At 38.9% G+C, this 17115-nt stretch overlaps 1 protein-coding gene across 1 annotated transcript in view; it reads right to left on the reverse strand.

The window, feature by feature from the left end:
- Positions 1-17115, reverse strand: part of alk (ALK receptor tyrosine kinase) — a 459469-nt gene that overhangs the window by 58711 nt on the left and 383643 nt on the right. Inside the window, exons 7-10 of the mRNA XM_042500800.2 lie at positions 12023-12157; positions 11223-11326; positions 7958-8130; positions 4627-4721 (exon numbers count right to left, since the gene is read on the reverse strand). Coding sequence (XP_042356734.2) covers positions 4627-4721; positions 7958-8130; positions 11223-11326; positions 12023-12157 — 507 coding nt within the window. The remainder of the gene's footprint in view (positions 1-4626; positions 4722-7957; positions 8131-11222; positions 11327-12022; positions 12158-17115) is intronic.

The raw sequence follows: 17115 nt of genomic DNA on the forward strand, positions 1-17115 counted from the left end.
ATTGGTATGCTGCTGCTGCAGCAGGAGAGGGGCTCAGCAGGTCCACCACAGAGCAGCGTGAACCAGAGGGCAGGGCAACAGCCGGCGCGGCTGTCACCGTTCATTAGCGGGGCGCCGTAAGCTGCCTGAAGCCCACCAGAGGCCAGTCAGAAAAATAGAAGAGAAATATCCACCGCACAGACGTATCATGCTAACAGTCAGTATTATTCATTGTGAGAATGTGGGATTCAAAAGCTGGTCTGCATACAGCAAAAAAATGTTGTCTGTGTTTGGGAGGATCGACCATGCTGCCATTATGTTGGGGTCAGGATGTGTGGACACTTAAACCATTCCACAACGAGAAATCATGGATTACCAAAACAGACAGTTGACATGGACAGTTATTAAGCAGCAGCCATCAATGTAAGAAGATGCGAAGGAAAAAAAAAAGGGCTGACGGGATCACATTTGATGTACAGTTGATGTATTTGCATTTTGGGCTACTGTAGAAATAACACGGTGGACTCCTTGGAAAAGGACCAGCTTTGTATGTAGATATAAACGGCTTATTCTAAAGTAACAAAAAAATCCTATTTTCGGCTAATTATACACTAAGGAGGAATTACAAAAATAGAATATTATATATATATATATATATATATATATATATATATATATGATATATATGTGTGTGTGTGTGTGTGTGTATATATATATATATATATATATATATATATATATATATATGTGTGTAAATATATATTAAATACAATATTATCCTTGTGCTTTTATATCCTGAAAGCTTGTAATAGCTTGTGGGCAATCCATGCTGCACCCAAACGTGGTTCAATGTTGCTCACCTCATGCAACGGTATGTGGTAACTGCTGTGTAGCCTTCAGTCAAAAATACCAAATTCAAATTAAGAAAAAAAAAACTGATAAAAAATATATCAAATATATGTTAAATATATCAACTTCCTGTTTTAAGCTTAAGTTTGTACATGTTTCAGCTCAGCAAATACAAATGAAGTTCATTGCTAATGTTTGCCTGACCTTTGGTATAGCCCCCCTTTGGAGAAAAAAAAAAAATGCACCAGCCGCCACTATGTGTATGCTTCTGCGTGAAATCTAAATCTAAAAGCAGCTGATAAATCTGGGAGAGACTAAATTCGAATAAACTGCTTTAATTAGAGCTACTACTATACAGTATGCCATCACTGTGAATACACTGAAGACTGTACAGCATCTGTGCTTACTGGTCCATGGTTTGTCTCCGTTTCTTAACACTCGGAGGTGCGGGGTATTATTACTGAAACAAACACATTTCAGTAATGTGTCGCTGTATTACACACGTTACAATGACAGATAACAAAGCCAACCAACCCATCAACGCTGGAATAAAGAACTAACTGGACTTTCAATTGTAAACGAATAAAACTCTTTGTGTATGGCTACGTATGGGTAACACACACAAAGAAATCTTACTATATCCATTCAAATCTCCCAATCTAAATTTCGAGGAGCGTTGCATTGAGTATCCAGTGCTGTCAAGAACCAGCTACTGTGGGAGCACAGTAACAACATTCTGCTGGTGAGTCTCTACCGACGCAGCTCAATGCGTGGGAAAAGAAGTGACAGCGCAGGGCAGAGACAAGAGAATGAACCTGTGGTGCTGTCTAACACATAAACTAATTTATTGTTGCTGGTGAAGATAAAATGATAAAACTGACAGCCAGGTCCAACACCTGAAGGGCAATGGATGCATCATCAAACACATGTGCGTGCCAAAACTATACATCAGACTAAAGCCCGGAGAAAATGCTACGGATGGCTGGTCCTCTGCATAATGTGTTCACAGTATGTTTTCCCACTGAATCATATTACAGGCCTGTGTAATGATGCTCAGGGATCCATCATGCTAATCACTCACAGTGATCACTCTTGGAAATGACGTGTTTTGCTGAGCTTCAGCATCTCCCATCAGCTAGTTCTGATTGATCGGCGATAAAAAGTGACTGTGTCAAGTGTGGCTGTATGTAATGGATACCTGGCCAAGATTAAGAACTTGCCATCTGGAGAGTGAGCGAAACGGGGGGATAGATGATCCTTCAGAGCTGCCATACCAGTGCCGCCGCTGCTCCGGAGGACATAAAACATAAATTGGTGTGCAAATATCTCTTGGAAAATGTCATCTCTTTAAGTGAAGAGGCTCTGACTCAATAAGCCAGTGTTGATGCAGGGCGATCTGCTCCAGCCTCGACCGACAATTTCTAATATGATATTCGGTTGATGAACTCACGTTATCTGATTGTATTTTACAGTTCAGGCAATAGTGTTGAGATTATATCAGTAGTTGATGAATAAATTCATCAAAAACATCATCTGAAAGTTAATACAGAATAGCTTATGTGTGCCGGTCACATTCGCCATATCATTTTTTCAATTTGAACGAAAACTGCCACCTAAACAATTTGCTATAATAACTAATTAATCCCAATGGAACATTTTCAACATTTTATTTTTGAAGAAGTATTTCACTTCTAGAAAGATGGTCTTTTTAGAAAACTAGACTGTCTATACAGTAGAATGACACAAATACTTGATGTACTACATAGTACATACTATCAAATAATACAAATTTGGTTAAAAATCTGCAAAGCATCCCTTTAATATAGTCCTTGCAGTGACGATCAGGAATGTGTACGATGAGCTGACTAATCGATTCAACGTCCGACTGTCTTTAGCACCAGAGATATTAGCCGATACCCAGAGGAAAGTGGGAGGAGTTTGGATTGGCTTGTGAGATTAACCAGTGGCTCTAATCATCAACAGCTCTCCATTGCTCTTTTACACACATGCACAGCACACGTGTGCTCTCAGATACAATGGATGGAACCACACGTGTGTTACGTGAGCAGTACAAATTTGCAGCTGTCCACAGACATCAGCGCTGTAAGTATGTCCAAGCTTCACACTCACTGGACGTCTTCTTGCTTGGCTGAATAAGAAAGGTGCTTTTTGGTCGCCAGCTATCTGCCTGGACATATGTGAGCATGCGAGACAAGTCAGGACATTAAATATTCAGTAAACAAATGTTTATAATGTACAAAGAGCTGCGCACTTAAGCGACATTTAAATAAAATTTGCAGGGTTTCCAACACATTTCTTTTTGGTGACTGCAACAACGAAATCATCCGCAGTGACAAACAGACTTTTGGACCTTGACTGGTTATTAGGAGCAACTGCTGTGGAGGGAAAAAAAAAGGAACTCATGGAGAGCTCCGCCTGCTGTGCTGCGTTCAAAGATCTGCAAAAACCTCTGAATTTAGAGAAAGATGATACACAGGCATTAAAAAGATGCCAAAAAAAATAAATCAAGAAACCCAGATTGCCCCCCACATAAACTGTCATTCTGTGGGACAGGATGATTTGGTTATTGAAAAACATGAACGATAATTTTAAATGGCTCTGATAATATATGCAATATTTTTACAGACAATGTTTAATTTCATTGGTTAAATAATGTTCAATTTCAACTGTTTTCTGACTTTTTTCTCACTTTCAGACAAGCCAACTGGTCAAATTTTAAACTTCCATTAAAATGTCAGCAAAATTAGATGTTAAGAATATCCCTAATGACGACACCCAACCAAGACCTCTCACCTTCGACAAAAAACAGTTAAATAATCAAGCCAGCATCTCAAAGCATGAAATGAAAGCAAGAAAAAGTTAGACTGCATCAGAGTGTGACCCCTTGCCCCTGCCTCTTGAGTTTAAAGCTTGGCCAGGGTGAAGTCAGTTTAACAATGCTTCATTTTAACACTGCTCCCACTGTCAGAGTTATACTCAGGTATGACATTATTATTCCTGTCACAGCTCAAACAGGTTCCTCCAGATGAGCAGAGATGGAGGGAGGCCATGAACTCCTAACCTTTCATTCTCCTGATGCCAGACTTGGTTGTCATCTTACTCCTGTTTTGTTCTCATAAACCATCTGAATTATAACATAAAAATATGTGGAAAGGTGATGTGAGGCTTGACCTTTAAAAACCTGCAATACACTCAAACATACTGTAAATGCTTATCAATCAGTAAGCTATGTTGTGGCAGATTTGAAGTGTTCTGAAATTTCAAGAAAGTAATAATATATCATTGCTGTAAAGTTTTGTCAATGCATCTTCAAGAAATGCTGCATGACACTTAATAAATATATAATTTCTAAGAGAATAGAAGATGTGAAAAGGACTTGCTAGAATTTTTATTTTATTCATTTTTATTGAGAATTGCAAAAAGTTCTGTATAATGGCTATGCCAAGGGAATTTAAAATGAATAAATGATGGAAAAGTGAGACCTTGATGAATAATCCAAAGTGTAAAAACTGCCACTCAGTCAAATCTTATGTCTGTTAGCATGAACATAGGCCAGACCTGCATTGATTATTACTTCAATTGCTTAGGTCACATTGAATGTTTACTGAAGTCTCTCTAAAGTCCATAAAAAGAGTTTACACCTTTCAGAATGATTCCCCCATTGTGCTTGTCATAGTCAATCATTCAGGCTATCAGTCACACAATTCCATTAACTCAACCAAGGTCTGATGGAGTAAGAGCGGGAAAAAAGAGACTCAACATTTTTGCAGTACTCACATGCCAGGAAGCAGTCCATACTGAAAGAGATGTTGTCAATAGAGATGGCTGAACCGGGTCCAGGTCCATCTTCTGTGCTGAACTGCAGCCAAAACCTACGGAGGGACAGAGCTGTTTTAACTACCTCGAAAGCTGTGAATGGTTGGATGGCTTCTGACGGAAAGGATGTGAAGAAGAATTTATAGTGCTTTAAGAAAAATGTCATTGAGCTTTGGCTTTGGAGGGTGTGCATTGTACGCCTTATGACAGCTCAGTCTGTACTGTTAAGAAATGTTGGCTCTTTCAGCAGATACAGAAAAACTATTCAACTTTTCAAGGGATGAAATATATTTTTGGGTTTCAAATGCATATGCACAAAATGATGATAATCAGGCATAACTATATAAATATGGAGGGACCTATATGTCTAAACTCTTAATGAATAGTCTGGCATTCTGGGAAAGGTGTGCTTTCTTGCGGACAGTTAGATGAGAGGATTAACCTTACTCTAATGTCTGTAAAACAAATATGAAGCTACAGCCATCAGCACCCCAGCTTGACTTAGCACACAGACTAAAAAGTGGAGGTAACAGTAAGCCTGGCTCTGTCCGCAGATAACGAAATCCACCTACCACCCCCTTCATGGTTCACTAGTTAACATGTCATATTCTGTTGGATTAGCTATACAAAGACCAAGAGAAAAAACACTAATTTCCTTTTTTTTTAACATTGTATTGTAGCATAATGCATATAGTTCCATATTTTTACACACTTTACACACTCAGCACATCATACATATATATAGTTTCAAATATTTTCACATGCTGGTGCTAAGTGTTCTTATTATGACTGTATTTCTCTTTCATATTTTATATTTTTACCTACTTTGTGCTTGTACTTCAATCAGTGAAGTATTTCTGATTCTGATTCTCCAGTCTATATCCTAAGCTACCAAGCTGCTCACTCTGAGCTCATATTCAGCTTTCTGACGTTAAAGTGGTGTTGATCTCCTCATCTAACTCTCAAGGCAAGAAAGTGAAAGAGGGTATCTCCTAAATTGTTGAACTATTTCTTTAATGGTGACCTAATAGGCTTCTCCTTATTTTAGCTCATAATGTTACAATGTCGATGTTCATAAGAAATACAGCCAAAATTTCAAATAATGAACTAAACAAATGTAAAAGTTATCCCTGTGGGCAAAAACCTCAGGTTTAAGACTGTTTTGAATACTCTGTTTCCAACATTTTTTCTACTTTGGCTACAGTATGACATTAGATCATGAAGGATTTCATTTTTTGGTCATCTGCTCCAGGCACACAGTGTTTACATCACACAGCCTTCACTGCTACATGAAGCTACATGCTAATATCAGGGAAATACGTAATCTTGGTTAATGACGGTGTTAATTTCCCCTTGATTTCTGGTTATATTGCTGCCAGAACATGTCTGCTTATATTTAGAAGCTTTGATTTTTTTTATTTTTAGGGGAATAGAATGCTGCTACACACAGATATTAGCTGGTACACTGCTACATGTAGCTACATGCTAACTCCAGGTCAGTGGTGTAATGTCATAAAGCATAAATAACACTTTTTTACAGTACTTGAGTACTTTTTGGGAGTATCTGTACTTTAGTTAAGTTTTTACGCCTGTCAACTTTCACTTGTAATCCACTATATTTCCTGAATAAAATATATATACTTACCACTAAATTTATATTTAGTAGAGTAAAATTATTTTTCTCCAGTACCTAAGTATTGCTATTTACTAAGGATTCCGGTTACTATGTTACAACAAAATACAATTGGGAGGTGTGGCAAATCAGTGGGCCTAGTTTTCAAAGTAGATAAGAGGTTATTCACGAAAGGACAAGTGCTAACAAGTGCACTCAAAGCCGCAGTTACGCTTTCATTTCCAACGAAGCCCCGGCTGAATGTCAGATCAGATGCTTCATGCTAGCGGCTACATTCCACTCGACGATGAGACAGAGTTCATCATGGAAGAAGAAAATAGTGTCCCACAGTCGTGAAGAAAATCTCGTTTTTCTTCAGTTGTAATGTCCCAGAAGTGTTGATGAGTTAACACACACACTGGGCTTTTTTGTAAGGGTGGTTTAAAGAAAGAGGTGCCAAATGGAAAGAAGGCGAATACAACTTTTTAAGCACAGACATATGAGTAAAATAAAGTTGAGGTTTTTTTTTTTTTGTTTTGTTTTGTTTTTTTAATTGAAGCATGTTCTAGTCAAAACCTTAAATGCAAGTATGAAGCTAATAGTGTGGAGTTACACATTTTGTCAAAAGTATAAATGGCTTTATGATTGCAGAGTGCTCTTAGTATCTCATGATGTTGTTGTTAAATCATTACATTTTTGGGGGTCGGGGGGGCTTTAGGACCAGGCTGCTGTCTCTAGCAACTGTCAGTAACATAACCTCAAGTAAATATGAGTTCTAAATCCAACACCATCAGTCCTTCAAATACGAACGTGTATTTGTCAATTTTAACATTTAACAGGTGGATTTGTTGGAAAGACTTGATGGCAGTAATACTAACGCTCCATTCGTGCTGTCAGCCCACAGGTTCTCCTTACAAAAACACTGACATTCACAGTCTACATATACTGTCTGTTATGTCCTGACTTTTGTCAGCACTTCAGGCTGCATTTCTGATTATATTTAAGCTCTACAAAGGTCAACACGCAGAGACTGGCAGGTTCACCTTGTGGTTACGGACATGACATTCTAATTAAGAGCACAAGCACAGCTGACTACATAACCCAGGAATCAAAAATTAATCACTCTCGGGGGAACAGGATTATCCAACCTCGAATGGCAAAAAAACCCCAGTCAGGCATATAGAGATGAAATGCCTTATCTGGGGGTGCTCTTTTTTTTCTTGCTTCACTCTATTTTGTTTTAACTTCTTTTTTTTTAAGGGAAAATCAAGGCCGTAGCTAATTGGGAGGCAAATAGGGTGGGTCAAACCCTGTGTATTGATTACCATTCTCTTTATCACAGGAATAAAAAGAATATTTTGTGCAACTGTACACATGGCAGGTCCATAGTACAAGTCCCTGTGGGATTCATTAATTTTTCAGAGATATTACGTTTCCCAGAAAACAGTATGTAAATGTTATAAATCTGCAATTATGAGAGGGGAAAAGAAGGAGGAAGAGCTTCTCGGTTCTGTTCTTTAGACTTCCTTTCCTGACGGAGCACTTTGTGTGAGTGTGTTGGGAAATCACTTCTGTGCTCTTAAACACATCAAAGGCAAACGCTTTCAGAGAGTCCAAACATGAAGCTTGATATAATTAAACTGCCTCTTATATGTTGAAACAGGTGAGTGTTTTTCATACCAGTCTGCCAGCCCATAAAGAGGAAGTATGACGAGTTTCCAGCCTCTTTCAAATTTGGGTTCGCTGGCTGAATGCCACAGTCTGCGCTGCTCCTCAGGGCCTGTGCTGTTCTCGGCTATCCACACAGACAGCGACCCCCGCTGTAAGCCTCCAGAACACAGCCAGAACCGCACCTGTTGAAATAAGGTGAAATTCTGAACGAACAATGTGATTAAATCAACGTGTAATATGCTGTAAAAACAAATAAACAAATCATATCAAGAGTGCTCATTTTCAAAAACAGTATAGAAACATGACAGCAACTTTAACTTCTTTTAAATATGTTTGAATTGAAGATAACCATCCGGGAGTTTCATCAGTGAGGGATGCACTTAAAACTGCATTGAGCTCAATCAGCAAGAGCCATCTGTTCAGTTCTAATTATTCGAAGATTAATAGAATTCAGCCAAGATCATGATTTGGGTTATTTTGCTATCTGCACTGCTCCTGCATGCTTCAGCACAAATCAATCTCATTTCGCTGTTTCCAGGAGGGACATGGTGGGTGTAAACCTGCCTCAAATTAAACAACACACAGGCCATAGCAAGAATTAAATAGTAAAAAGAAGTCTGACTTTAAAGCCTGCTAACAAGCAAGGGGATATGACCATGTCCCTCTACAGCGTTTCACTGGAGCCAAGAACATAATTCTTGCTTCAGCGTTTAAGTGGAACAGATGCTGTCTTAAGCCTGATGAAAAGTACACGTGGAGGCGACACTAGCCCAGACAACTGAATTCGATGCTTCATGTCGAGTGCTTGCATTGTGCTTGTCGACGGCAGGTTGTGGTCCTTATCGCAAACCGTGGACCACATGGTGACCATTTAAACATCAAGATTACAGCAGGCGCCGCACAGTGCACGCTGGGCACGACATGAAAGTGAACGTGGGCTGTAGCTAATACCCAAAACTAATATCCTCAACATAGTTGTCCAAGAGCAGACAGGCTAGATTGAACAGCAGCGGTTCAGTGTAGGGAGAAGGATTTAGAGTGTTAATCTGGAATCATGGCTAATCTTTGGCAGCGTGCCAGGAAGCTGGAGGCAAAGTCTGCGATGGTGCAGTGCTGCCGCCACTGCTGTCCACAAATATCAGACACTTAAATTCACACCTGAGAAGCTCCTACATTTTTGTTTTCTGGTGTTTCTCTCTGTCTTCCTCTGAGCCAGTTTCCTCTGCGTGTTTCTCTTGTCGAGACTAACTTTATTTCCCCCTTCAGTCCCTCGCATTATCTTGTTTTTTGACCTCTCAACCTTTCCTTCACCTTCTCACCTCCATCCCTCACTTGTGTGTCAGCTTCTCTCACCTCAAATACCGCCCTGCCTCTGAGTGCGCGAGGTACACATGCAGAGGGCCAAAGGTTGCTGTGCTGAGTCATATTAAAATAACTAACATAACTCTGAATGCTAGCTGCAACAGCATCAATCAAAACTTCAAGTACACAACACTTCCTCCCACCGGAGACGTGCTCTATGAGCTTCATGATGTAAATAATGCATGACTTCTAATATTTTCACAACTAGGTCAGCAGATACAATGCATGATTGACGAGGTCAGCCTCCCTGTCTGTAAGGATCTCTCAGGGAATGCAGCTGACAGTGTTAACCTGCTGTCTCGGCACATTAGCGTTTGATATTTGAGCTGTTTTCAGAGAGCAATTAACATATCAAATGAATCAGTAAGTAATTCATTAGGATTTCTACTCCTACAGCAACAGCAACCAAAACTTGTAGTGGAAAACGCTGCCGAAAAATGCAACTAAATGGTGCGCTATGCAAACTCTTTTGTTTTTTACCCTCTAAATGTCAACACATAGCCTACGGTACATTTCAAATGTGATAATGATCTTACCATTTTTTGTAATGTTAGCTGTTGTATAGTAAGTGACCAATTAATCTGAGCGAGTGGCTGTGTTGATTTCCTGTTGACAAGTGGAGCACACAGCAGAGAAATTTAAAGCTCGGCAGGCCCTGTCGTGTCTAGTTGCGGACGACAGTCGCTATTGGAGGGTAAGTTTTACCCAAAAGTCAACTGGGCACACACACACACACAGACATTCACAGTTTTATGTGACACTATTTACAGTTTAATTAGTGTGCACAGGACTATAGCAAGAGTGATAATTTGTATCTAAAGGTCTTGGAGGGTGCTGCTTTTATTTTTTTTTTACATCACCTTTTCAAAACCAAAAACTACACATGCTAATGTAACAATGCCATTGGACATTACACATTTAACAAGTGCAATTGTTTTAAAAAATAGGTTAAAGAAATACCTGATGGCACAGAACATCAGCCCCTCTGAAACAGAACATGTTTTGTTACATAATATCATGATATAATAATTAATGAGGAACTCTCCTTTTTACTTTTGTTGCTAACCAGGTAGTAGCTAATGGGGATCCAAATAAACAAATCAATAAATAAATAGATTAGGGATGCATGCCGCACCGAGCTCTACTTCCAGCTTGCAATCTGCAGCATTAAGTTTGGCATCTGGTTTTATTTTTTCCATGAACCGTGTGCAAATCTGGCAAGAAAAACACTGATAATCTATTAATCCTAATCTAATAATATATAATAAATAATAATCTAAGTATAAAATATGCATCTCATGCTTACACATTCCATATATTTGTCACAGTTGTGTTGAAAAAGAGAGCGAGAAAGACTAGCAGACACACACGCGCAGACAGAGACAGAGCTCCCTGTGCAATTAGAAAATAGCAGAGGAGCAGAGTCACTTGTTGACTGGCGCTGAGAAATGGCTTCTTGTGTGAACGGCAAGGCAACTGCTCATGCAATAATTGACATATTGGGGTGCTCACACATCCAGTGTGAACCTGGCATAGGGAACTGATTAAACAGTGTGTCTTCCTGCTCTAATGCAAGCTTCAAATGTTAGCATGCCTGGCTTACTAACTTACTGTCAGCATTATTCCAAAAGCAAGGGGCACGTCATCAGCAATCAATGTTATTATCTTAGGGTTACAGATTAGTAAGATGACTGTTCAGGACTGGAACATTCACTGCGTGGAAGCCCAGGTGGTAATAATCAGGGTGGCAAATTTGGCACGTTATCACTGAAAGCCGCATATGTGCTGCAGTGTGAGAACAGAGAGCTTGACAGATGTAGCAACAGGAAGAGGGTTGGGCCTGAGATCTGATGGTGTTTGTGTGTCCTACAGAGTGAAGATTATATTTACAGCGTGGGGAAAACACACTCACCGTGCATGGGGAGTTTCTTAGAGGAGGAGGGAAAAGAGGACTCCTCAGAATCGCTGAACTACGTTGTCCTTTGGGCTGGCCCCCTTCCACACTGAATGTTGCACCTTCAATACACAAATTTAACACACAGAAGAAGAAAAACAATGTCAGAATAAAAGAAAACCGAATGTAAAATTGAAGTCTTACGATACATATGGAAGTTTGACATGTGATTGTAGCCTTAGGAAGCTGTGACATATTTGATTTCTCCCACTGCTCTTTTTGATGCATAACTTCAGTTACGTCAAAATAATTCTCAAAGAGCAATGTCTGAAACAATAATCCTACATAAAAACACCAAATATGCTATAAAACTGGAGTTTACCATTTATAGTTTCCCCACACTACCTCTGAGACTTCTGTAAATAGTTGAGAACAAAAACAAGCCTCAGCAAACCAAGGCTTTAAATTCTCATGGAGAGACACACTCGAGTCACTGCACTGACGATGAACTGCAGATGTAGGACTCAGAGTCTACATGCTGGAGCTTTTACACCCAGTGGGATTCTGTTTGTAGCAGCGCACTGAGCTCCAAACAAGACAACACGCCTGTGTCTGACACATCAGAGCTTTTGGTTATGTTTCCACATTTACAAACTGTTAGACTCAAATTTTCAAAATCATGGTTTCAAAAGTTGCCCCTTTGTAGTCCATTTTAATGAAGCATTAACACTACTGAAAACACACTTAAGAGGGCATGCACGTGTCAAAACTTGATCATAACAGTGTCCATGATGTCACAAGTGATGTGCATGAGCCACCTGATGATGGGCAGATCTGTCTGGTAGCCTTGGCTGGCGACTGGAGTCTTCTCCAGGAGAGACCACGGCTGGTTATAGACTGCCAGCTGCATTCGCCCTCCTCAAAAGAGCAGTAGCTGCCATTGAGAAAGTGGCCTGGAGAGAGACAGGAGAGAGGATACATCAGGGGAGGGGAAGAGGAGATGAAAAGGAGGGGTGGGGGTGGTATATAATGAGTGGACAGGCCCGGCAGGTGGGTGAAAGAAGAGAGAATGGAGCGAATGCTGACAGCCAAAGTGCCAAGGAGAAAAAGGACAGGGGTGGGGTGGCGGGGACTGGGGGATCAAGGAGTTGAGCGACAGTGAAGGCGAAGAGGTTGAGAGGAGAGAGGCACGCGGGGGGTGCAGACTAATGGCTCACGGGGCTCAGTGTGTTGGTGGAAATAAGGGTAGAGGTGCAGTAGGTAGGGGGAGGCGGGGCGGGGGGGTGGTTCAGAGTGACTATAAACAGAAGCAGGAAATGGAAAAGGCCTGAAGAGTCCAGAGGGAGAGATAGGAAAGAGTAGAGGAAGAGGGAAGAGGATCTGAAGGGGAAATGAGAAAGCTGAGGTGGTGACATGATGTGTTTTATGGGGTGGCAATCAACTTGAATCACTTCACAGAACAGTATGACTCTCGGAAGCATTTCCGGCACTGCCTACAATTTACAAAGTTAAGTCTCTGCAGCCGCAATACAGCGAAAATAGTTAATTGGATTGTCTAGTGGATAAAACTCATGCTTGTCTAACCACGAAGAGATGTCTCTGACTCTTTAATTCCATACTGTCTTCATGCAAACAAGGTCTCTCCTTTAATGTTTGATTTAGTAACTGACAGAAAAAAAACCAAATTCAACTTAAGTAGTGCAAATATTGAAACACCCACTTTTTTACCAAAGGCACATTTTCGATTGAATTTTTCACCTTCAAAACTATTTTCCGGTCCATCTGCTCTTACAGATAACAGAGCTCTATATATGTACAGGACTCCACATCAGTTTTTAAACTAATATCACTAAATCCGAGGTGCTGAAATGACAACACTGGAAATACCTGCCATATAAATAAATCAAATATTTTGGATTACTTCCAAGTGCTACTTTATTTTTAAGTGTTAAAATTCGACTGAGAGAAACATACTATAGGTTCTATAGATCACATTGTATTTGACAAAAATTTGACTAAAAGTAAAGATGCAGCAATCGATCAGCTGGTACCAGGAATGATTTAACTTGATCAACCATGATTAGTGATGGTCATTCTAAGATATATCCAATCAAATTTACACACATTTACATGGATTACCTTGCAAACAGCAGCAAAGACAGTAACAATAACAGTCAAAGCTGTGGCAACTCCTTCTCAAAAGTTATTATTCATTACCATGCATGCTGTGTGTGGTTTGAAAGCTAACATTACTGTGTTATGCTAACTAGCAGACTGGGGTATACCACCCAGATCGGCATTAATCACAGAGGTAACAAGTAGCTCAAAGGGTGTAGCATAGCTAAAAGATACTAAAACACACAACGCTGAAGTTGGCTTCCAATTTAGCAGTTCAGGGGAGAGTGAAGGGAAATGTAACTTTCATTGCTTAATGACCAATTCTTGGCTTTTTTGCACATTTTACTGTTGCAAAAACATTTTAGACATCAACGCTTAGCCTCAACGCTGTCTGAAACCTTTTATGTTTGCCAAACCCTTGCTCTATTTGTGAAAATGCAAAAAAAAAAAAGTAAGATTTCACTGCATTTTACACATGTGAACCACTTTGAACCTGGTCCAGATCGAAAACCATTATACTTATTAGGGATGTCCCATTTGGATCGGAATCAGGCCAATCAGTGCAGTTTTTGATTGATCAGCATCAGTGATTTTGAACATGCACCCCACTCAAACCTTTGTTTATGTCTGCTACACACAGTTGTATTGAAGAGCAGTATTTGCAGAAAAAATTCAGATTAAATTTCAATGCTGCTACTCCAATAAGTAGAAACAGTTTTTTTCCATGTTCAACTTCAGCTGCTACAACACTAAAAGTGGAATTAAAATGTTTGTTGTTCATTTTACTAGAACTAGTTTCACTATAATATTGTCATAAGGAGAATTATAATCATTTTTTATTTGTTGTGACTGGGAGTGTTAAAGTTCAGCTATAACACTACATTGAAGTGGAATTGTTATTATAATGCTCGTTTATAATGTTCTGTACTTTTATTACAATGCTACACTAAGTGGATTTGAAAGGCAATTTCTGAAGACAGATTTCAGTTCATTTACTCTTTTTGTTTAAAGTAAACCCTTAAGGAACTGTTTGGATGCAGACATTTCTTTTTCTTGTATTGCAGTGAGGAGCAATTCATCTTTCAAGCATCATTGGATTGATTTTAAAAAATTTAAAGTACTTTCAGTATGCATTGTGCAGCTGTATTATCCAGATAAATGCAAGTATTGCATTGGGATTCAGTAATGGCAAATACTCAATATCTAATAACTCGGATCAGGGGCAAAAAAAAAACAAAAACAACTTGATCATTCATGCCTAACACTTACTTGTCAAATCAGGAATAGATTTTCTAAGAGGCTGATAAATTGATTAAAAAAAAAAAAACACAGTTTCAGATTTGTGAAACCTTTATTCTCTCTGTGAGGATTTCTGAAACAGATCGAGATCACATACCACCTTATTTAGACGTGTCACAACAACAGGGAAATATCCTCTGTTTGTCTGTTTTTGTTGTTGTTTTGCATTTTCAAAAACAGAATAAAGGTTTCACAAATCTAAATCTGTATTTTAATTAATCTTTGGCCTCACTGGGAAAATCTAGTCCTGATTTGACAGTTCTAATTATAGCGTTTTTGGATCTGAATCTGGTTCAACATGTGACATTTGAAATGTGATTTTTTTTCTTTCTCTAGATTTTCACAAACAGAAGATGGGCTTTACAAATATCAAAGTGTGTTTCAGGCAGCGCTGAGGCTTTACCCTAAATGTACAACATGTTTTCGCAACAGTAATATGTGCAATAAACAAATGATCGGTCGCTCAGAAATTAGGATATATTTCCCATAACTGCCAAAAGCTCAAAATCTACCATTTACAACTACTTGCAACAATTTGCAACCAACTTCAGCGTCGTCTAAAACACTTCGCTTCTTAGTTGGGGAAGTATAACACAATAAAAACACAAATATGGGTGGTCTACTCTAGCATACTGCTGTCTGTTAGTCGATATGTCAAGATAACTAACAGATGCAGAGGTGACGCGGTTGATGCAAAGTTCAAAATATACATGTTAAACAGCTAATGCTAACATATCAAGTAGCTAAATGGAAAATGCTAAAACGCTTAGCTTGTTAGTCTGGGAGGTATTATTCAACAAAAATCGAGTATGGGTGGTCTACCTCAGGCTGTTAGTTAGCCAACTAGTCAAAGTAACTAGCAGACTACCGGAGTTAGCTGATAATAAACTCAAACATTTAACGTGGGAAAGCTAATCCTAACCGTTTCATGTAAGTGAATTGAAAATGCTAAAACGGTTCGCGTCATATTCCGGGAGACATAACTTAATAAAAACACAGAAGAGGTTGGTCTTACTTAGTTTTCCAGTTAGTCTTTTTAGTGTTCTTACCAGGTGTGGTCCATTTGATAGACTTTGTGGTGTGTGTCGCTAAAGCAAAACATTTTAATGCAAGTGATTCAAATCGGTTACACAACATCACGTGACAGGGAGCTGTCAATCAAGCGTGACATGACCACGCCCCCACAATCCTGAGAGATGGTTTGAGCTAGAAGCATACACTTTTACAATCTGTGGCCAGAACTAGGTTTTCTGTAAGTCATAAACATTTATTTTCACTCTGATTTTTGCAGATGCTTAATGAAACTCTCATTTTTAATATCATATGTTTCATTTTCACTTATTCAAGTTTCCTTTGATTTTAAAGAAAGTTCCAAATATGTTTCTTTATACTTCTTAATAAGAATGAAAATTGGAATCAGCCAAAATCTGAATCTGCATGTCATATTTAAAACACCGACAACAGCCAAGAAAATTGCAGTCAGTTCATTTCTGAAAAAATAGGCATAAACTTGACTTTAATTCAAAGGCAAGGAAAGGCAAATTTATTTATACAGCACATGTAATCTCTAAAGCAACCCAAAGTGCTTTACAGATTAGTCAAGTCAAAATTCATTGAAGCCCATCATAAAGCATGCCGCAAAGGGCTAGACAAATAGTAATTTTAATTCAATTTCAATTTGATCTATAAAGTCAAATATCACAAATCACAATTAGCTTCGGAGGCTTTACAACAAACCAAACCTTGCTAAATATATTGATAACATAAATGTAGGTGTTGCTGAATGCTTAAAAGTCATATCAGACCTCAGCTGATAGTGAGAACACTGAGGTGGGTTTCATTCAGTGTATGAAAGTTTTTACCTTAAGTTTGCTTTATGTTCCTTTTATCCCGAGCTACTGTCTGTGAGTGCCCATTATCTATAAGATTCTCTAAGTGCCCTGATAACAGTGTGCTTTTTGGAAATGGCACCATCAGGATAATGGAACTGAAACTGGCCTGAACAGAGATCATAAAGCAGGTATTCTTCAGGAAGAAAAGGAGGAAAATGCCTCCTTTATCAATGACACTAGTTTTAGAATGATTTTTTCTCACTATACAAAAGGCTTTTAACAGGTTTCAAGGACCCAATATCATGAAACTGACATCATTTCATTTTTATTTTAAAGTTATACAAAGAAAAACAACATAAAATTACATTTTTCTGGTGATGTTTTTCTCAAGCAAATGCTAGCTTCTCTGGACATTTTGGATGATTAGTAAATTTCATGTTCTAATGTGTCTTGTGATATTATGGGTCATTCTTCTTGTTACATAAACCAGTTGGTGCCACTTTGATGTTCTTCATCCAAATCACACAGATTCAAATTTACATCATATGATAGCTGCTCATGACATGAATAAAGAAGTGATGATGTCCCTTCAGACACATCTGCACACACACACACAGCTGTACCACTGTACCACTTTGGGCCTTTTACTAGCCAGGCTATCT

This window comes from Plectropomus leopardus, chromosome 14 (assembly GCF_026936395.1).
Source record: "Plectropomus leopardus strain MGB_pleo_1.0 chromosome 14, ASM2693639v1, whole genome shotgun sequence".
Taxonomy (NCBI): domain Eukaryota; kingdom Metazoa; phylum Chordata; class Actinopteri; order Perciformes; family Serranidae; genus Plectropomus; species Plectropomus leopardus.